The sequence below is a fragment of the Myotis daubentonii genome, chromosome 10 (assembly GCF_963259705.1).
Source record: "Myotis daubentonii chromosome 10, mMyoDau2.1, whole genome shotgun sequence".
NCBI lineage: Eukaryota > Metazoa > Chordata > Mammalia > Chiroptera > Vespertilionidae > Myotis > Myotis daubentonii.
In genome coordinates this window covers 66,260,851-66,282,738 of record NC_081849.1, presented here as the reverse complement: position 1 = coordinate 66,282,738, position 21,888 = coordinate 66,260,851, and the positions used below count along the sequence as shown (strand labels likewise).

Below are 21,888 nucleotides of genomic sequence, written 5' to 3'. Positions count from 1 at the left end.
GATGGGAGGGGCAGATAAGGCAGACACTTGTAGGCAGTGGCAAGGAGCTTGGATTTATTCTACTTCCTCCATATTTTTTTTACAACTCCTCCAGCACAGTTATTTGTATGCCAGGGTACCCTGTAGCTAAGGTTCAGTGATTTAACTAAATGACCAAAATCCAGAAAGATACAGCACTAAGCATATTAGTTTCTTATTGCTGCTGTAACAAATTACCACACATTTAATTGTATAAAATAGCCCTAATTTATCCACCTTATGGTTCTGGAGGTCAAAAGTTCAAAATTAGTCTCTCTGGGCTGAAATCAAGGTGGCAGCAGGGCTGGGTGCCTCCTGGAGGCTCTAGGGAAGAAAGAACCTGTCTGTGTCTTTGCCTTTTCCAGCACCTAGCGGCAGTCGGCATGCCTTGGCTCATGGCCCCTTCCGCTATCATCAAAAGCCAACAGCAGAGCATCCTCAAATCTCTCTGCGTCTCCTGCTTCCCTCTTTCACTTAACAGGGCTCTTGTGATTCCATGAGGTGGAACCAGATAACCCAGGATAATCCCCCATCTGGAGGTCAGCTGGTTGGCAACCTCAATTCCATCTTCAGCCCTACTCCCCCTGACCATGTCACATGTTCACAGGTTCCGGGGATGAGGATGGGAGCATCTTCAGGGGAGCTGTTATTCTGCCCACCACACGAGACATGCCACAAGTTGTGAGTTGAGGCCAACTAAGCCATAGTTATCAACCTTGTAACTCATAGACTCCTTCATTATTTTCCTGAAAACGGAATGTTTTAAAAGATTTGATTTCTAAAACAGATTGAATTCATTATGTAATTACATATAATGATTTCCATTTATATTTTTTATTAGGCTTTTCAGAATGTATAAAAGAGGCTGCAGACCTCCCAGAAATATTTGAAGTGATTCTGGATTGAGGGCAATTAGAATGAAAGAAAACCGGGCTTCTCAAATCTCAGTTTCCTAGGTCTGGTGAAACCTGTCATTGTTCCCTCTTCGCTGAAGAGCTGACGGGGAAACAATGAGCATTGGTATGATGTACTTGGGTACACCCCACTCCTGTTGCCTCCAAGATAGGGGCTTGGGGTTGACCCCTTGAAAATATTATCACAATGAAATTATATTCTTAACACTAAGGGGCTTGGATATTACCAATCACATCTGAAACACAGGGGACTCAGTGTTACACACACGCGTCATACCTCTGGAGGGAAAGGCTCATTATTGTGTTAGAGGACAGGAATCTGGCAACTCTGCAGAATGCAAATCACGCAGAGCAATTCCACTCGAGCTCGCCTGATTACATTCCCATGTCATTCCTCAAGGATGCTAACAAAGCTACTGGGACAGGAGGGAGTTTGTAGAACTCTGACATATCAATTATCCTGGATTAAGTGGTCTGCCACACATTTAAATAATGAAGAAAACGCTTGAAAACATCACCTTGGATGCAAGATTCCCTGGAAGTTTGCTCTTGGGAGTTGAATCTGCCACGGGCCAAGGCACAGCAGCTCATGTGGCATTAGATCTACCACTTTGTTCTTTCTTTTAGCACCAGGATCTCCTCTTCCCGCTAAGTCCCTGAGTTTATACTCACTTTGACAATCAACACTCTCTTTAGTGATACATCATACAGGGCTTTTGTGGATCCCCTTTTTTGTTTATTAAACACATGACCTAACCAGAATATTTGCCTTTCCTTTACATGATGCTGTATTCCACTTTCAGGAGGTGCTGATAATTAACCTCCCAGGAAACGCTACTTGACTACAGTTTTTAAGCCTAAAACACCCTCCCAGGAAACTGATAAAGCAATATGCTGCTTTCAAATCTGCTTCTTAAGACGCAGCCAGTTTGGGGAGGAATGATTTATTGGCCCTCACTACTGACGACATCAATGAATACTTACATACCAGCTCCCTACCAAATCCTAAAGGAGGCCTAACGCACAATGGGACCCAAAGCAAATCACAGCACTGGGAACATTCTGAGATATTTGCTTGCTTGACACCGATTTTGTCTACTGATATGTGAGCATTTTGAATATGGAACACCGGAATCTAATACACAAATAATCCAAGTATGTGTCTAACTTGATTTGGGGAGGTGGGGCTGGAGGAGGAGGGAGAGAAAGAAGAGAGGAAGAAGAAAGAGGAGAAGAAGGGGAGGAGGGGAGGAAGAGCAGGAGGAAGGCAGAGGAGGAGGAAGGAGAGATGAGAAGTCAAGAGAGATCCATATTAAGTTTATGTACTCTCTCATTTAGAAGGACAACCTTTGGCTGTGAAGAGTTGCTTCCTGGGCAGCCCCTGTGGTTTCTACACCAGGAACTTTGTCAGATTTTACATTCTGTGCTATGCAAACCAAGTAGCTAACAATTGCTTTGATTACTCGGTCTCTAAAAATTATCCAGCTAGTGACTCAACTTCCCATTTTATCATGCCTCTAAGATTTAACACATGAAAATTTTTTTCTTACAAATCACAAGCTTTGTAATAAATCAGGGCAAGTGGCAAAACAAACAAAAAAACACACAAAATTTATCTTTGTCAGAGAAGAAACTATCCGAGCGGAAATGCTCGGTGCTGCATAAATAGTTTTTGATTTTCAGCTTATGGAAAACGAAGAGCAGATAAAGGGATGTTCTTTTGATGCCGTTCGTCCCCCATCGCCTGACAGGATTGCCTGAGAGTAAGAGCTCAAAAATATTTGTTGGATACAGACATTTTATATCTCTCTGAAACCTTAATATATGTAACTGTTATTCCGAATAAGCAAAATCCAAGGGCTATAAGCAGCTTTGTTTCTGTCTCCCATTGTCCAAACTGTAAATTTGTTCTGGTTAGGTTAATTCTTCCTCTTCCCTGAAAGAAATTTAGGGCAAACCCCATGCCTTTCAGATAGCAAGACTATCAGCAGCTCAACTCACAAAACACAAAGTGTAGGAATTAATACGCTTAGTCCAGTACAATAATATACTAAACTTGATTCCTGGTTCAAGCTGCTCTGGCTGGTGCCCGAGGTAGGAGAGCCCTCTCCTCCTGCCCTTTCCTCCTCCCTCCTCCACTTGGCCCTGAGCTGTTGGGTTCCTCCAGATGGGGTGGAGGGGAGAGGGTGGTAGGAAAGGATGCCTTAGGGGCTCTAATTGCAACTGTTTAAAGTACAGTTGATCCTTGAACAACACGAGGAATTGGGGACACTGAGCCCCCTAGCACAATAAAAAATCTGGGTATAACTTTTGACTCCCCCAGAACTTAAGTACTATTAGCCTACTGCTGACTGGAAGCCTTACTGAGAACATAAATAGTTGATTAACACATATTTTCTATGATATATCTATCATATATACATATGTGAAACATTTTCATGTTATATATATATATATATGTATATATATATATATATATATATATATATATATATATATATGAATATAGTGCATCTTACAATAAAGCTAGAGAAATAAAATGTTATTAAGAAAATCATAAGGAAGAGGAAATAAATTTATAGTCTTTATTGAAGAAAAGCTGTCTGTGTGTCCTCTGCCCTGACAAATTCTAAACACCCAATGGGCCCCTAAGGTGACAGTCTGAGAGCAACCTGCCCTTCCGATTTTCAAGGAGTTAGACCCCAGTCCACTGTGTCCCCCAAATGCAGAGGACGCCTATGAGACCCTCTAAGAAGGTCTAGCTGAGGCCGCTCCGGCCGGGCTTGAAGAGAGGCAGGCTCCCTCGGTATCTTTTTGGGGAGGGCGTGGCTTTAGAGTCTAGCACATGGTTTGCTCCAAAATTCTAATTCTTCACCTCTTTACACCTGCAATGCAGGGGAGGGGTCAAGACACAAACAAGCTTGTGCGCATGTCTTCTTCAATCCTGTGTGGTGGTCTTCCCCAAATCCGGAAAAGCATGTTTACTGTATTGGGGACTCAGCTAACACTGAGATGAAAATGGTTCCATTTTCACACAGTATCATATATGAATATTCCATTTTACCCTCAAACATGAAAATCTTGGTTTCCGAAGTAGATTAATCCAGACAGTTATTCTTCACTTGATCACATTTTATAATTTTTCACTCTGTTGAGTTATAAGGAATCTCTCACTGAGAATACAGCTTGGCCAACTAAGCCTCTTTGAATATGGTTTTGTTTGTTTTTTTAATTTGCTCTGTCAGTTATTTTTTGTTTCTTAACTCTCCGCCATGCCTCGCATCATATACATCTCCCAGGGCCAGCAAGGGACAAGGTTGAGTCACCTGCAGCTTTGGTTTGGTTCTCTGATTTATGTCCTCTACTCTCTCCCTGAACTTCTGTGAAACCATGGAGTTGAAACATTAGATTTAGGAGAATCGTTTGAAATACTAACCCCAGTGTCTTTTTGTGTGTTTGTTCTGTTTTTTGTCCCTGTACCCAGAAACCCTTGCTCATTCCATCAACTACTGCTTTCATCACTTTTGAGAGAAGGGATCACACAGCTTAAAGAAATCAATTCTTTTCTATTTCAAAATCGTGGGTCCTGGCATGAGCTGAAGATTGGAAAGAATGGGCATTAAGTAAGTAAAGGCTCTGATAAAGTTCACTGGCAGAGGGAAGCCAGCAACCAGTGGAAAGTGGTAGAAAGGTGTTGGAGGCTGGAGGGTTCCTGAGAAGTGGCCCCAGTTCCTACCCACCTCCAGGCAGAGCCTGGAGAGCAGTGGATACAGGAAAGCCTCACATATGAGCGCAAGGCATTGCCTCTGCCTTCCAGGGAGACTTGAGGGAGGAGGGGAGATGCCAGGGTGGAGACGCCCTGGTGTGCCTGGGCAGGTGACTGAGGCAGCTCCAGGTGAGCCCTCATGCCATAGCACGTCTTAAGAACAGGTGAGTGATTCCCATGCATCCCAAAGCTAACACATACATGGAGCAGTGGTAACCCGTAGCCCTAAGGAATACCATGCTTTATGCAACAAGCTTGTTTCTGTGTTTTATCAAATACTTCCACGTAAATCACATTTCAAATGAGTGTAGACAAGATGCTTACTAATTAAAGAATCCATGGAGAAAACCTTTGTTAAAGATTCCTTTTGTTATTTAAATAATTATCTGCTAATTTATCTACTTCAGAGTTTCAGGTTTTAGTGATTTTTGAAAAGGAGAAACTCTTCATGTTTGAAAAATGAATCACTGCTTTTTTTTTAACTCTTCCAATTTGACTCATCATATTATTTTGTTGGCTCAAAATATTAAGCTGCATCGCTCAAAATTGAGAAAGAATGTAAAAAGGCATTATTTCCCCAAGATTGTACACTCAGAAGCCAGAATCAAAGGCCCAGGGAGACTCCACACACCCTAATGAACCACCTTCTCCCTACTTCTTCTTACCAGCTCACCTTCGTTTCTCATATTTTACTAATGTCAATTCCTGTCTCTTCTCTTTTCAGGGTATTTCTTGCCTCACTCTCCTCTCTGGTTTCTCTAATATGCCCTAGCTCAAGACATCATCAAGTTTTATTTGGTATATTACCTCCAGTCTCTCTCATCACTACTTACCAGCACCTTTGCTCTAAAGTACATCCTCCTGAGCTTGACATGCAAGACCTTCCATAATCTGACCCCAGTCTTTATTCCTAGTCTAACATGTGCTCTTGTCCCTCATGTGCCCCAAGTTCTAGTAAAATCTACTCCCACTGGTCCTACCTCCAACTCTTCTTTCCATGCTATTTTCCTTGTCTCCCCTGTTCCTCCTTCTTGGAACCTCAGATTCTCATCTGTACTCTCATGGAGAGCTATTGATTTTTCTCTTAAAATGCTTGTCACTTTCTGCTCTGTGTATCAGTTATTTGTGTTTATATCTCAGTTTCCCTGCCTAATAAAAGCTCAATGCCTCCTGCCTAATAAAAGCTCAATGAAAATACAGCAATTTTATGGGATACCAAGAAGTATCGGCAACATCATTTCACTGTTATAAAAAGGCAGAGATTTTAGTTTTGTGCAATAACAATAAAATACATTAAATACATGCTGTGCTTGCCGCATCCATTCTCTATTGTCTCAGGACTTCTGAAAAAGGTGACTTCTCCATTTTCATTTGACATCTGATCAAAATGAAGCAAAGGTCTAGCAAGAGGCAAAACCGGTGCTGCTCTATCAGGTAAACAGGAATTCCTTAAAGTGCTCACAAAAACGAACCTCAGCCTGACTATGCACGTTTACTATGGTCTCCAGGCAGCACTACCTGTGAGCTCAGGAGTGCCTTCATTTATAAGGATTATGTCAAACACAGCCTTCAGGTGAAACACAAGAGTGAGTGTATTCTCCGTGACAACAGACATCCCCAGGGATCCCTACTGGTAATGTCTTTAGGATGGATGCCCCTTCTTCTTTTTAATATATTTTATTGATTTTTTTACAGAGAGGAAGGGAGAGGGATAGAGAATTAGAAACATCGATGAGAGAGAAACATCGATCAGCTGTCTCCTGCACACCCCCTACTGGGGATGTGCCTGCAACCAAGGTACATGCCCTTGACCGGAATCGAACCTGGGACCCTTCAGTCTGCAGGCCGACGCTCTATCCACTGAGCAAAACCAGTTAGGGCTATTCCCCTTCTTTTTCGTGTGTGAATACAGGAAATGGGATTTATTTGAGAACCACTATTATAGAGACCTACCACAGTAGCCTTGAAGATTCTTTCCAGGATATATGTAGAATGCTTCATGGTCTTTCTCACATCAACTGAAATAGGAATCCATTGCAGTTGGGACACTACCTGGCCTTTAAATTTAAGACAATTCTAGAGACAGATGCCCCTTCTTAATCCACAGGGGCTATTCATGGGGCATCCCCCTGGACTTGCCTGGCTCCTGAGTGCAAATCTCGTCTCCAGTCAGGATCTTGTCACTGAGGTGAGTTTGGGCACCAGTCAAGCTAGTGGCAGAGTGTCTCCAGGAGTGTGGGCCTGTGACAAGTCACTCTGCATCTCTGCAAGGCAACCCATGGGAACCTCCCTAAATCTCTGCCTCTTTAGGCAGCTGAACAGACTTGAACATTTGATCTCATCTGTCCCTCATGTTTCTAATGAAGGATGCAGACACCAGAGAAAGAAGCCATTTTCTAAAGTGCACAGTGGAAAGGAACCCAGCCCTGTGGCAGGCAAATACCTGCAGGCCACGGCTGGAATCTGTTATGCAAATGCGCTCTTGGTGGTACCTTTCATCCCCTTGACAGTGTCCAACAGCCCTCTGCTGTTATACTCCACAGCACGTGGCAAAATCCAAATTATTTACCCAACATCATTGGGAATCCTTACATGTAGAGCATTGTAGGATATGCTTTAAAAACACGTTGGATACAACTAGATTTTTTTAAAGGTGATTAAACAGGAACAGACCCCCTCTTTTTGGAGTAATCCCAGCTGCAGGCTTCTCAGACCAAGTACATTTCTTCAACATGGATGATTTCTAGCATGTGGTGCTCATGGACAGCTCAGCCAAGATCATGCCAACTTTCCCTTCTCTGGGACCTCATGCCCAGTGTCTCCGACATCAGTGAGGCCTCCCACAGGACCCCGCTGGCTCCAGGCCAGCCTTTGCTAATTTGCCTAATCCTTTCTGCTGGCAAAGGCAGTGATGCCAAAGGGGCCAGAGCTGCATTAGTCAGTCATCTGCTTCTCTGGTGCTCACATCTCCTGGCCTTACAACAAATATCAAGAGAAAAGGTAGGTAAGTAAGCTCAACAGCCATGTGTCACTGGGATTCATCTATGCTACCATGTGCAAAAAAGCCTCAAGAACCCTCCCTCACCATGGATGGACCTCCTCGTGGTTTTATCTATCTTTCTTGACTCCTGAGGTTTCCAACTGAGTAGTTTCTGATAAAGAACTGCATGGTATAGACACAATGGCATTCAGACTAGCATTGCTGAAGAGTGGATGTTGAAATCCAGCTCTGTGTTGTAGGACTGTCTTATGGAAGTTGTTTCCCCTATTTCCCCCTCTGCCAAACAGGACTAGGACCAAGCCACCAGCCTCGGTCAGCAGACATGCCCGAGGGCGCCTGGACAAGCACCGAGCCTCTGGATTAGGTGGGAGACTTGAGTGTGCTGCACAAGTGCTTTCTCTTTGGAATGTCTAACTGGACACAAAACAAGAAGAAAAAGAAAATATCCAGCAGGAGGGGAATTTATAAGAATGACCTTGAACCTGATGAGAAAGTGTTTGTGTCTCTTTTATCACAATTCTAATTATATCGAATGCCTTCATTGTTCAAGGCATGTCTATGTGTTGAAAACACCAGAAAAGCAAAATACAATCTCTGCCCACAGTGTGCATATATGTGGTGTGTGTGTGCACCTGTGTGTGAATGCATTGCATTTATGAGTGTGTGTAAGTGTCTGTGTACCTACCTATGTGTGTGTATATGTGTGTGTCTCTGTGTCTCTGTGTCCACAGCTAAGTGGAGATACACTGCCACTCGCTACTGCTCACTGCGAGGATCTGGAAAAGCTTCACACACAAGTCTGTATTTGTGCTGGGTCTTGATGGGAATCAGCAAGCAGAAACAGGTGAGAAGGGATCTGGGGAGAAAGAAAAAAATACTTGGGAAAAGGCAAGGATGGGGGGTTAACACAAAGTGAGTGCAAGTACACTAATGTGCTAATGTGCATAGGGAATGTGGCCTGGTAACCTGTGAGGTTTCTACCTGAGTAGGAGGCACCAAAGACAGGCAGGCGTTTTGCATCTACCATGCCTCAGGGTCAGAATGAGCCACGTGAAACCAAGCTCTCAGAGGCTTCTCTCTGGTTCTGCCTTTGTCATTCAGTTTGGCACAAAAATGGCACCTTCTTGAAGTGCTTACAAGACAGACTCTAAGGATTATACTTGGAATTAACATTCTGGGGAAGTGTTTCTGTGTATTTAGAGAGACTGGCAAAATAAAAAAGGCATTCCACCTCCCCAAACACCTTGCTTTTTCCAAGTCGGATAATCATAAAAAAACTAGAATCATTTAAACTCTATAAGGTATGAGACTCAAGTGTTCCCATTGGAGAATTCCCCAAGCACATTACTAACAAGGTCAGAAACACTCATCCTTCATTCAACAAATATTTATTGAGCACCTACCAAGCCCCTGACCCTATTCTAGGCATCGGGGATATGATAGAGAACACAACCAATAACCCCCCAACTCCCATGGAGCTTGTAGTCTAGTGGATGGGAATTGACAAGAAATGAAACAAATAAGAAAAATAGTAAGCCAGATAGTAAGATATGCCATGGAGAAAAGGGGCAGGGAAAGGTCGTAGGTAGCACCGGCGACATCTGGGCCAACACCTGAAGGAAGAGAGGGGTGGAGATCCAAGTAGATACCTAGGGAGAATCTGCAGCAGAAGAAACAGCAAAGTCCCTGAAATGCACCTGGCCAGGTGAGAAATCACAAGGAGGCCCATGTGTCTGGAGCCGAGTGAGGGAAGGAGAGAGGAGAGAAGCGTAAGGACAGGGAAGTAGCTGAGATCAGGACCCTGAAGCAGAGGACCATTAGTTGAGTATGGATTGTGGGAGCAAAGAGAAGAAAGTGTTTCACAGTGAAGGAAGTGAGGACCGATATCAGCAAATGCAGCTGAGAGGTCAGTTAAGGTGAGGATTGAGAATGGACTCGACATTAATGCTGTGGAGGTTGTTGGTGACCCTGACTAGAGGGCCAGGTGGAGGGATGAGGGCAGATGCGTGGCCACAGAGAATTCAGGGAAGGGTGGGAGGGAAAGAATGGACAACAAAGCATTTTGCTGAAAAGGGAGTAGAGCAACAGGGTGGTCACTGGACGAGGAAATGCTGCCCAGAAGGGTTGTTTTATATAAGGAACTTATACAACTCAACAGCAGAAAGGCAGATCATATGATTTTAAAATGAACAAAGGACCTGATTAGAAGACATGCATGGTTTCCCAAAGAAGACATGCAAATGGCCAACAGGTGTATGAAAAAGCTCCACATCACTAGTCATCAGGGAAATGCAAATTAGAGCCACAGTGAGATAGCATCTCACACCTGTTAGAATGGCTACCATCAGAAAGACAAGAGAACAAGTGTCAGTGAGGATGTGGAAAAAAGGGAACCTTTGTGCACCGTTGGTGAGAATGTAAATTTGAGCAGCTACTATGGAAAACAGAATGGAGAGTCCTCACAAAATTAAAAATAGAATTACCCTACAATCCAGCAATCCCAATTCTAGTAGATATCTGAAAAGAATGAAATCATTGTCTTGAAGACATGTCTGCCCCCCCACCCCCGCAAATACATTGCAGCATTATTCACCATAGCTAAGATATGGAAACCAGTGAAGTGTTCCTCGATGGGTGAATGGATAAAGAAAATGTGGTGTGTATACACACAATAGAATATTATTCAGCCACAAGAAGGAAATCTGTGTTTGATAGCACGGATGAATCTTGAAGGCATTATGCTAAGTGAAATAAGTCAGACAGAGAACTAACAATGCTATAGGATCTCATTTATATGTGGAATCTAAAAAAAAAATCAAACTCATAGAAACATGAACAGCAGGGTGACCATAGTTACAATACAGGATTGTTTACTAAAATTTGCGAGGAGAGTCAATCTTAAATGTTCTCACCACACACACACACAAAGGTAACTATGTAAGGTGATGGATGTGTGAACTAATAGTATTGTCATCATTTCACATTATTTATGTGTATACAGTCATCATGTTGTAAATCTTAAACTTACACAATATTACTTGTCTATTATATCTCAACTAGAGGCCCGATGCATGAAATTTGTGCAAGAGTAGCCCTTCCTTCCTCCAGCTGCAGGCATCAGCTTCTCTCCAGCACCCGGGGCCCAGGCTTCCCTCGCAGCCCCGGCTTCATCCGGAAGGATGTCTGGTCTAATTAGCATATTATGCTTTTATTATTATAGACGATGCTGGGGGGGGGTCTAAAAAAAAAGAAAGGATGATAGGAGAAAGATGAGGGTGAGTCATGCAGGGCCGGGGCATGAACTCTGAGGGAGAGGGGGATGTGACATGAATTTATTTACATTTTAGAGGCTCCCTCTGGCTTTCGGGTTCAGAATACAAGGAGGTAAAGGTGGAAATAGAGCAGCCAGTGAGGAGGTTATTGCAATAATCCAGGATGAAGATGAGCTATTTCTGGGCTTTTTCAGGGACCAGAGTGGCAGCCATGGAAGTGAGAAAATGATTCGATTCTGAATATATTTTGAATACAAGTACGGAAGAGTCCATAACGCACAGGGTGCATTTATTGCAATTCCCTTCTCCCCCAGTGAATACCATAAAACCAGGAGATGTTATTACAGCATTTAACCCAAACATCAATAACATGTGAGCACTCTTACTGACAACCCAGTTTTTAACTAGCAAAGACTGTTCCAGAACTGTGATGATATCAATGAATGATGCCAGGGAATACATAAAAAGCCACTGGCACCGTAAAGCATTATAGAAATGGAAGCCACAGTTAAAAGGCAGGCATCTGTGTCTGTTCCAATAAGCCAATTGTCAGGAATGAATCAATAAATCACACAGTGTGTGTGGAAAAATATTTCAAGCTCCCCAAGATCAAACACTGGAGAGTAAAATATTAACTTGATGTCCTTTTAACTTTCTTTCCTCCGTATTTATTAGTGTTTGACCTCCCTTGAAATGAGAATTCCATTATAAGCTCTTTTGATAAATGGATCGAAAGGTTGCTCAAAGTACTCCATTGTCACCAAATGTTTCCTACTCTCCAGCAAAACACTGTTAGTCTGCATTTTACAGGAACTCTCCTCAGCGTATCAAATACATGCATCTCTATTCAACACAGAGAAGAGAGCTGCCCTCTCTCCCTCCTTGGCCACCCATAGCTACAGTTGCAGATGTTCTTATGTGTGTAGCAAGGTAATAGTGTTATTATAAAAAATGTCCATTCCTGGCCACCCATGAGGCCTATGTTAAACATGTTTAAACATATTTAATCCAATACTTAGGGCTTGGAACAACCAAAATACACGAGGAGACCAGTTCCTCCCCTTCAAGTGTATAACAGGAAATATTATTCACAAAACTTCCCGCAGAGTGGAGGGCACTTTCTTCTTATCTCCTCTTTCCTTAGCTTAGGTTTGGCTTCAGAAGCATTTGCTGCTAATTTTTGTCACCCAGAAGTTCTGTGCCACCCTAAAGGGCATATTAATATATATATGTGTACGCATATATATTACAGATTCCTCTAAGAACCATGGCAGTGTTTGCCCAAACAATGAAACTTCTAGAATTTAATGCTAAAGAAACAAAGATGCATAATGTTTATCACAGCCTGGTTTATTAGAAAGAAAAACTGGTATCAACCTAAATATTTAACAGTAGGTGATGGTTTAAAAAATGTAAGTTCCATCCCTGCAATTGAATTATGAGTAACCATTAAAAAATGATGTCAAGGCCCTGACCAGTTTGGCTCAGTGGATAGAGCGTCAGCCTGTGGACTGAAAGGTCCCAGCGTCGATTCCGGTCAAGGGCATGTACCTTGGTTGCGGGCACATCCCCAGTAGGGAGTGTGCAGGAGGCAGCTGGTCGATGTTTCTCTCTCATCGATGTTTCTAACTCTCTATCCCTCTCCCTTCTTCTCTGTAAAAAATCAATAAAATATATATTTTAAAAAAATGATGTCAAATACTTAGAGATGAAAATATGCTCACAGATTTTGAAAGTAAATTAATGTAAATGATCTGACCACATTTTTATAAGAAGAAACATTATATGTTTACATGTATTAGAAATATAAACATCAAAAGATATGTGTGATTATTTCTAATGTGGGATTTTCAGGGAGATTGCCTTTTTGTGAATCTGTACTTTGCTCTAATATTTTCATAGGTGTCATTTTATTACCAGTGCAATTGGAAACGTTTGAGTAAAAGTTACTGAACATGGTTCCTTGTGGCGCTCAAGTCTCATAAGAAGTCTGCCTGGCCAGACGCACCCATACGGCTCCTGACCCTGCTGCCTTCCAGACATGTGGTTGTGTCAGTGTTTAAGCCCTAATGCGGCCGAGAGAGGGCCTTCTCCATGGATCTGTGACAATCTGTTCTGCAGTCAGGCCAGCGGCATTCTTCAGACATCAGTGCAAGGCTGTGGGGAGAGTAGCAGAGACTCAAGTACCCACAGAGCCACAAGGAACGAGGCTTCAGCTATAAACTCCAAGTGGGATACGTCATGTCAGTTGTCTTTGCATCAAAGCAACAGGGATTGTCCAGGAATAAAATGCAGCCAGAACATCTATGGGGACAGAGGGGAGGCACAAAGGGGAGACAAACAAAGTGAACAAAATCCCAGCACAGATTTGGCCCAGTGAGCCTTGTGTTATAAAACAGCACAGTCGTTAGGGAATTTCCAGGTAACATCAGGAACAAGACAATCTAATGGCCCAAGCAATTTCCAAAGATTCCTTTAAATTAAGAATAAAGTCTTTAAACAACAACAACAACTACCTTCCACTACCGTGAACTTCAAACTACTTTAAAAGCAACACTGAAAACATCAAGCGAAAAGTGGATTAAGTGCATGCGCCATCTGTAAGACCTTGCTTACCACAAACTCAATTACTTGTTCCAAACTGAGATGCAGGTTTGTCTGTGTTCACTGATAGACCTGTCCAATAAATGAGAATGCCAGCCCTCAGGGGAGAAAGCCTCAGTTCTCTTAGTCACACTCCAAACTGAACCTCCAGGTAAACGCATACAGAAGCAGCTATGCTTTGCAAAGCAAAACAGGGCCATGTCTCCAGGCGAAGCCAACCCCTAGTACCGGCTTTCATCTTCTGGGCCATCTATTTGAATAGAGAAAGCACTCAGGCATATTTGTCTTAGGAAATAGTCAGGTTTTCACTTCGGGATAAAGTTGATTCCAAATTAGCATTTTCTCTATGCCCTCGCCCTCTGCTCAGTTGTAGAATTTGCTCGGATCCGATTTTGGCCCGTGTTCCAGTTCTGAGCAGAGGGCGAAAGCATGTGTGCCTTGCTCTCCCATTAGCGCACTCATGCCTACCCTCACTCCTGCTGGCCTCGGAGAGGCCGCCAGCATCCCCCTCGGAGACATCTGTTGCCCTGCTTACACCAAGAAGCCTCCTGAGCACGTGACTGGGTCGTGCAGAAGCCGAGAAGAGCCGCCTCCAACAAGAGGCGTCTGTCCACCACCCCTCTCCCCTGTCATTTCCTCCTCTAGCCTCAGCCTCAACAAGTGGCCGAGCCTCGCACAAGCTGTCAGGGACAGATGCTACGTGAAAAGAGGAAATTGGACTCAGAGATGCTACAGCTTTTTAATTAAGTCCAACCTAAAAGCCAGATAGTGGGGCATGAAATGAAGACTTCCTTGCAAATAAGCACCACGTTTCAAAAGCAAAAATGCATTGGTTCGGGATAGCAGGCCACGACTCAGCCACTTTCTCCAACGTTGCACTGTGTCTCATTCAATGCCCCCGATATTTCCGCGTCTGCAGTGGAAAATGAGCTTTGCATTGGTACACGGGTATCCTGAGTTTCCTTTTGTTATTTCCTTCCTGGCTGTCCCTGGGCTAGTTGGGTTGGCAGGATGAAGTGTGGCCGTACACAGCCAAATGCTCGCTCTCATCTATTCATCACTCGCCTCCTCGCTCCCTGACTCCATGAACACCCACCTCATGCCCACTCCACGGCAAGCCTGGCTTTGCATCCCAAGAAAAAGGCAGAATAACACAGTTTCTGGCTTCCCTCTTCCCAGCTCCCCGAGCTAATTCTAGTCATTTGCTTTGTCTCTGTGTCTTTGTCTCCATTTTCGCTAGTTTACCATTTGTTTTCTATTCTGGCTCCTTATTGTTCCTCTCTGCGTGCTGCCTGCTAATTAAAGCTGAGGACAGGCCTGGGACCTCGGTGGCACTTCTCGGCTCACATGGCCAAGATCCTTCTTGATTATTAAGGACAGTGAGGACTCAGGGAGAAGACCATGTGGATTTTTACAGAGAAGAAAATAAGAAAAAACAAAACCCCTCAGACACAGAAGAAAAAAAGAGGCGAAACCTTGAAATATATACTCTAAATTCTAAGGTAATCGCAAAATAAAGATGGAGCTCATTAAGGTTTATTATTTTTCTAATTTTCTTTCCACCATTTCAGCCACAGAGAAAAGGAATTACATTATTTAAGGTGCATAAGACAGTTTTTATAGATTTCAAAATCCATAAGGAGGAAATCGCAGGTATCTTGTTGCCTGTTTTACAGACCAGGAAGCGGAGAGAATGACTTGCCCAAGACCACACAGCAAGGTAGGTGCTGAGGCCAAAGTAGAGCCCTAGGTTTTCTGATTTGCTCCCCACCCCACCCAAGCCCCAGCCAGCTACTCTCGTCCCCACCGAGTGTTTTCTATTCCTGTATATCAATATTTTAGAATATTTCATGATTTGGGGTCAAGGAGGTAAAGCATAAGCTTGCTATGAAAATCTAATTACAATGTTGAGAGTTTTCTTAGTGATCATGACATGCAGTATTTTTAAAAGATATTCTGAAAAGTAAATTTAAAACAAATGCAACCAAGAAGATGGGAAGGAGAAGGAATTAGCCTGTTCCAAGATCATACTCCCCTTTGGGGAACCGTCAGGTAAGGAATATCTGACTTGGGGGGGGGGGATTATTTTTATCTTAGTCTCATTAAGGAAGACAACACTTCAAACTGAATGAGAATTTGATTTCACTGAATCTACTAGTCACAATTCTTTGGGTTAAGGGACAAAAAACACAACCCAAATTGACTAACACGAGAAGAGAATAAATACATTGTTCTTAGGATTCAAATACCAAGAAGCGAGTGAGTCTTATTTCAGGCATGGGTGAATGCAGAACTCAAGTGTTGGCTAAGACTGGCATGGTCCACACTGAACGCTGGGAACTGTTCTCAGCATTTCACACGCCTCACCTAATCCTCACAATGATGATGCTCACTTTACAGATAAGGAAACTGAGGTGCAGAGACCAGTTGTCCTGAGTGACCTTGTTAGTAAATGGCAGAGCATCTCAAACTCAAACAAATCTGGCTTCAGAGCTACTATGACCTCCTAGCTGGGAGGTCAGGGAGTTAGACTCAACACCCCATACCTGGACTCATGGAGATATTACATTACGTTTCTGAGGGTACCTTTATGAGTTGGATGACGGCCAGTAGATGATACAATTAGTTGGATCTGTGATGTTTAAAGGACCCACACACTGGAAGTCAGCCATCAATATAGTGCCAGAGGGCTCTGACCTCAGCCCTGTCCAGGTCCAAAATTCTGTCAATAACCCCACTGAGGGCATTTATGGCATACTGATCACATTGAGAGCGGAGGTGATGCTGGGGAGAAGAGCAATACTGTTGGATGACATAATCAGGGCCAGGCACGATATGCACCAGATCCCTGATGAGACCGAACAGTGAGGAATGTTACGCCTGTGTTCAGGTTAGAAGAAACACACACAAGTCTGTGACTGTGGAGACACACCTACGCAGCCATAGGTGTAAAGAGGGAGTGTTGGTTGACTGTATCTGTGGAATGAGTCAACACGGCACTGTGGTTGCCAAAAAGCTAATTGTGGTCTCATGCTGCCCTGATGGAAAGGGAACATTTAGACTGTGTTTGGTGTTTGGCCCGCTGCATGTTATGCGAGGCAGACCACACCAAGAGCTTCATGCTTAATTCCTGACCTTATGCAGGCAACCAGAGAGGAATGACCATGACGGGGAAGGGACTGGAAACTCATTTGAGGGCATGGACATGTTTTGCCTGGAAAACAGAAGGCTTATATGAAATATGAGAACTGCCTTTCATGCTATGAGAAGCTGTCCTGTGGACGGGCTCCATGTGTTCTGCGTTATCACCTGTGGCTGGACCTAGACCGAGAGTGGGAATGAAAGGGGAACAGATTTTAATGTAACAGAAAGAAGACTTTCCAAAGGAATGGTCCCCAAGTGGAGTTTCAGCCATGCATCAAAGAGAGGTCAGGAGATGACAAGGGTATTGTGGAGGGAAATATAAAGATCAGATTAGTGGTTCTCAAACTGTCTTCCTCAGGGGTTCCTCAAGGAGCGAATATAAGGAACAGAAACAGCGGAAGGAATGGGGTTCCACTGTTACTCAAGCTTCCCGCTCCCACACCCCATTTCAAGCAGAGCAGCTCCCCTGAGGTTTGCACAATGGGTTTCTGCTCTGAGGGAAGGTTTATTAAGCCACTGGACTGAATAACCTCCACGGTTTCTATTCAACATGAAAGTTCCAGGAATGAATGATTTTGAGGTGTGACTTCTAAGAGGCAGACAGGGTGGTGGGGAAACGTGAGCTCTGCAACCAGAACCATGGGGTTCGAATCATGATGTGTTAGTTTTCTATGGTCACAGAGCAAATGAACACAGGTCAGTGGCTCAACCAATAGGCACTTACTGGTACACAGTTACGATGGGGCAGAAGCCCAGGGAGGGTGAACTGTATCCTCTGCTCAGGGTCTCACAGACTGAAATCGAGGGGCCAGCGGATGTGTTCCCCTCTGAGCTCTGGTTTCCCTTCCAAATTGGCAGAATTCATCTCCTGGAGGCTGATGACTGAGCTCTATTTCCTTGTGAGGTGTTGGCCAGGGACCCTCTCAGCTCCTAAGGCACCTCTCTGATTCTTACCACGTGACCCCCTCCACAGGCTTTCAAACAGGGCTGTTGGGTTCTTTAAGGCCAAAAAAAAGAACCTCTTGCTTTGATTCTCCTTCTCCAGGGAAGGCCTGGACCCTCCCACAGAGGGCTCCCCTAATTAGGTCCAGCCCACCCCCCAAAAATCTCCCTTTGAATTAACTCAAAATCAACTGATGAGAGACTGTACCTATATCTTCACAATCCCTTCTTCCTTGCCATACAACGTAAACCTAATCAAGAAAACTGAAATCTCATCATCTTTTATTTTATTAAACCTTTACTGTTGAAAGTATTACATACGTCCCTCTTTTTTCCCCATTGACCCTTCTAGGCCCCCGCCCCAGGCCTTTATCACCCTACTGTCTGTGTCCATGGGTTATGCATATATGAATACACGGTCCTTGGTTGATATCTCCCCATCTACCCACCCACCTCCACCTTCCCTCTGAGAAGTCCTGTCCACACTGAACAGGATATGGTTCTCCAGGGTGTGTGTACACTCAGGGGCAGGAATTTGAGGGCTCTCTTAGAATTCTTCCCATCACATGTAGCTTTTCCACTCATTGATTCTGATGTTGGGCAACCTGCTTGGCCTCTCTGTCCCTCTGTCACCTCATCCATAAGTGGGGGTAGTGATGTAATTCACAGTCAGGGGTTCAGGGAGTTAATACACACAGCACGGAGGACAGGAGCCCGACACCAGGCTAGCACCCAAGGAGGATGTAAGGTATTCCTGTGCAGGAGCACACAGCATCCTGAGAGCAACCGAATCCAGTGGGGGTCAGATGCCCTGCGGTCCATGTGCTCGCAGGCGGGGGCTGCTAAGTGGGTCAGATCCACAGCTTCCTGGAGAGGTGGCTTCTGCCTGCGCCCCTGCGGCCAGCTCTCCCATCCGCTGCCACTGTCACCATTTGGCTTTCATCTCCTCTGCCACTTGGGCCTCCACCACCTGCTATTATCCTTCCTTTTCTCTGTGATTTTCCCCCATCTTTTCCTCCTTTCTCTGTGGCTTCTCTCATTTATTCTCATTTTTCACACTGGCAAGATTGGCTATTATTAGCCCGATGTCTCCCCTTCAGGTCAGCTGACATTCTGTCCTGTGGTGTTGACGACACTGGTTCTTTGTTAGCATTCACTACTCATAAGCTCTTGCAAGTACTTTTTTTTTGGTTTGATATTTTTTTCCATTTCTGAAGTTATTAAATTTTGACTTATTTTCCCTTTAGGTTAACAATTCTCCTTTACCAGACAGATAAATCAGAAAATAATGTCTCACCTTTCAAAACAATTCAGCATCAGAATTTCCTTTTAATAGAAAAATCCCCCAGTACAGTTAAAACATTATTCATCTTCTAACAATTCGTTTGCAAAAACAATTTTCAGGAACCCTTCTGTTGCGCAATGTGTATCACTCCTGGTTCGCAATCTAGTTTGCCAATGAGAACTATAATGATAGGCTAGCAAAGGGAAAAAAGGCGAAGCAATTTCAGTCTGCCAGAGTCAACGCAAATAGCCAACACAGCTGTGGCTGTCAGCAGGATTTCAAAATGCAATACATTTCAGCCCTGTGTCCAGCACATAGTAGGTACTCCGTCGAAAATTCTTGCGTTGACTTGAGGAGATGTCTCGGTAGCAATCTGTTTAACTGAATTGAAGGTGTCCCAATAAGAGACATCCATGAATCCACTTAGTCACTGTTCTGTCTTCTGCCTAACACCTCATTCTGACGTAAAATGGAGTTTTCAAAACAAACAAAAGAACCAGATGTAATGAACACAGTCCGATGCAGACGGCTTGTACAGACAAATGAGCTGACATGCAGTATCAGTTCCATCTCCAGCGCTTGCGGAAAACCAGGTGAGGTCATAGCCCCCATTCCGACCTGTTCTATCATGCTGTGCGAGCCAACAGGACCTTTTTTATCCTGCTTATGGAGGAGGCTGTGGAGGGGGTCTGAGGATCCCACCACCCAACTACCACCCCCAGTGCCCAGGCAGCAGGAGCTACCAGCTGTCACTCTCTAATATTCAACATATTGTGGCAGAGCACGTATGTGTCCCAGAAAACAGCACTGCTCCCAAAGCCATCAGGGGAGATTAGACCACGAGGCACCCCGACTCCCGCCACCTCAAAACTCATCTCTGATAAATATCTCTTAGAGGCCATGGCTGGACAGGGCTCTAAGGGGGTCACTTTTTTCATGGAACTGTCACTGTTTTCATGAAAACATCAGTTTCCACGTTTACTGCCAAACATCTGTCTTCTCTTCTAAGCTGCAAGCAACAGAGCACTGGAACCATGTCTACACCCAATGCCCAGTAGAAGGCCTTATACTCAGTAGACTGTTTGTTCAATTAATAAATGAAGGAATGAATGAATGGAGTCTTATATCCTGAATGGTAGGAGTAATGGCAAGGTTCGCAGGGAGTTTCAAAATACACTGTAGCTCATCTGGTTGCAGGTGTAATAGGTCCCTGCACTCCAGGCAACGCTGTCCTAGTCATAACTGATCTGCCCAGAATGGCTGTCTGCTCTGCTGGCTCCTTGTCCACTCAGTGCCTTCAATGCTGGTGGTCCGTTGGGTTTCTGCTTTAGATCATCTCTTCTCTTCTCCCTCACACAGTCTTTGGGTGAATTCATTCACCTCCATTGACTTAATTACCACTATGTATCATTTTTACCTCCAATCTTCCTCTTGAATTCCAGCCTCCCATATCCACAGCCTAGTGCGTAACTCCAACTGTTTGTTCCTCAGATTCCTCAAACTCAACAGACCCCAAACCACTTCATCAACTTCTCTCCGAAACACCACTCCTTCTTTTATATGTTTACTAGAGGCTGGTGCACAAAATTCGTGCACTCGGGGGGTCCCTCAGCCTGGCCTGTGCCCTCTCACAGTCCAGGAGCCCTCGGGGGATGTCCAATTGATGACTTAGTGCTGCCACAGAGGCAGGAGATACTCCCGCCATCGCCACTGCACTCGCCAGCTGTGAGCCCGGCTTCTGCCTGAGCGGCGCTCCCCCTGTGGGAGCGCACTGACCACCAAGAGGCAGCTCCTGCCTGGAGCATCTGCCCCTTGGTGGTCAGTGCACATCATAGCGACCGGTCGTTCCACCATTTGGTCAATTTGCATATTAGCCTTTTATAATATACGATAATCATCGAGGACTCCTCCTCACTCATCTTCATTATTCAGTCTATTCTGTTTCCTCAGTGTAATCATACCTTCCTACACCTTCCCATCCTAGCTTCCATATTCTTAGTTGGGATCCCTTTATTTTTACAACAACCCTGCTTCCTTCTCTGCCTCCTCATCCCACTCTTTCTAAAACAGAAACTGGGTTGTGTTATCCTCTATTTTAAAGCCTTCTACTGGCCCATATCAGCCATAAAAGTTGGAGCTGCCAGACTGGTTTACAAATCCCCCTGCCATGTCCAGACTCAGTCCCCATCCCATGAACCACCCCAGTCACACAACTCGCCACATTCCTGTGTTTGGCATGCTGGTCCCTCTACCCAGGAATGCCTTTCCTCCTGTTTTCCAGGTGGGCAACCTTGTTCAACCAACTCAGTTCTCACCTCCTGGGAGAAGCTTCCCCTGAACCTTCTACTCCAAGCTCTCTGCCCAGAGGGCTGTGTATGTGCCCCTTACGGCACTTTTTTCTGATATGGTTTTGTAGTTACCTGTTTGTGAGGACAGGAGCCTTATCCTGACTAGTGAGACAAATCAGGGTCTCAATAAATGTTTGTTGGACAGATGCCTTCTGATGTGGAAACAACTAACTTAGAAAGACACTTTGTGTACACGAACTGTTAATACCTTAGGTGCCACCTGTACTAAGAGTCTCCTTTCAGTCTGGCATTTTTGTGGTATCTCTACACCCCATTACCAAGGACAGTTGATAGAGGAGGGAAGATAAGAAACAAAACGCATACTTTAGTGTTTATACTTTTAGAGAATTGGGGCATCATTCCCATCACCAGGAGCATTTCAGCAGCTTTATTTTCCAGTTCCCTTTTGACTTTGCAAATATGGAATGTCTGCAGCATATGATGATTCGACTTACCATTTTTTGAGTTTATGTTGATGCAAAAGTGATACACCTTCAGTAAGTGTTCTGAGCACATTCAAAGGAGGCGAGGCTAAGCTATCATGTTCAGCAGGTTATGTGTGTTCAATGCATTTTCTTTTCTTGATTTTTTTAC

General features: G+C 44.2%; 1 protein-coding gene across 2 annotated transcripts in view; it reads right to left on the bottom strand.

The window, feature by feature from the left end:
• The window catches only part of CHN2 (chimerin 2), a 231,686-nt gene that overhangs the window by 140,629 nt on the left and 69,169 nt on the right, over positions 1 to 21,888 (bottom strand). Inside the window, exon 1 of one of the 2 annotated variants that reach the window (XM_059712660.1) lies at positions 12,996 to 13,029. The exons of the other annotated variant lie outside the window; for it this stretch is intronic. Coding sequence (XP_059568643.1) covers positions 12,996 to 13,014 — 19 coding nt within the window. The 5' untranslated portion in view covers positions 13,015 to 13,029. Of the gene's footprint in view, positions 1 to 12,995; positions 13,030 to 21,888 lie in introns of those variants that run through there. 2 annotated transcript variants of the gene reach the window in all.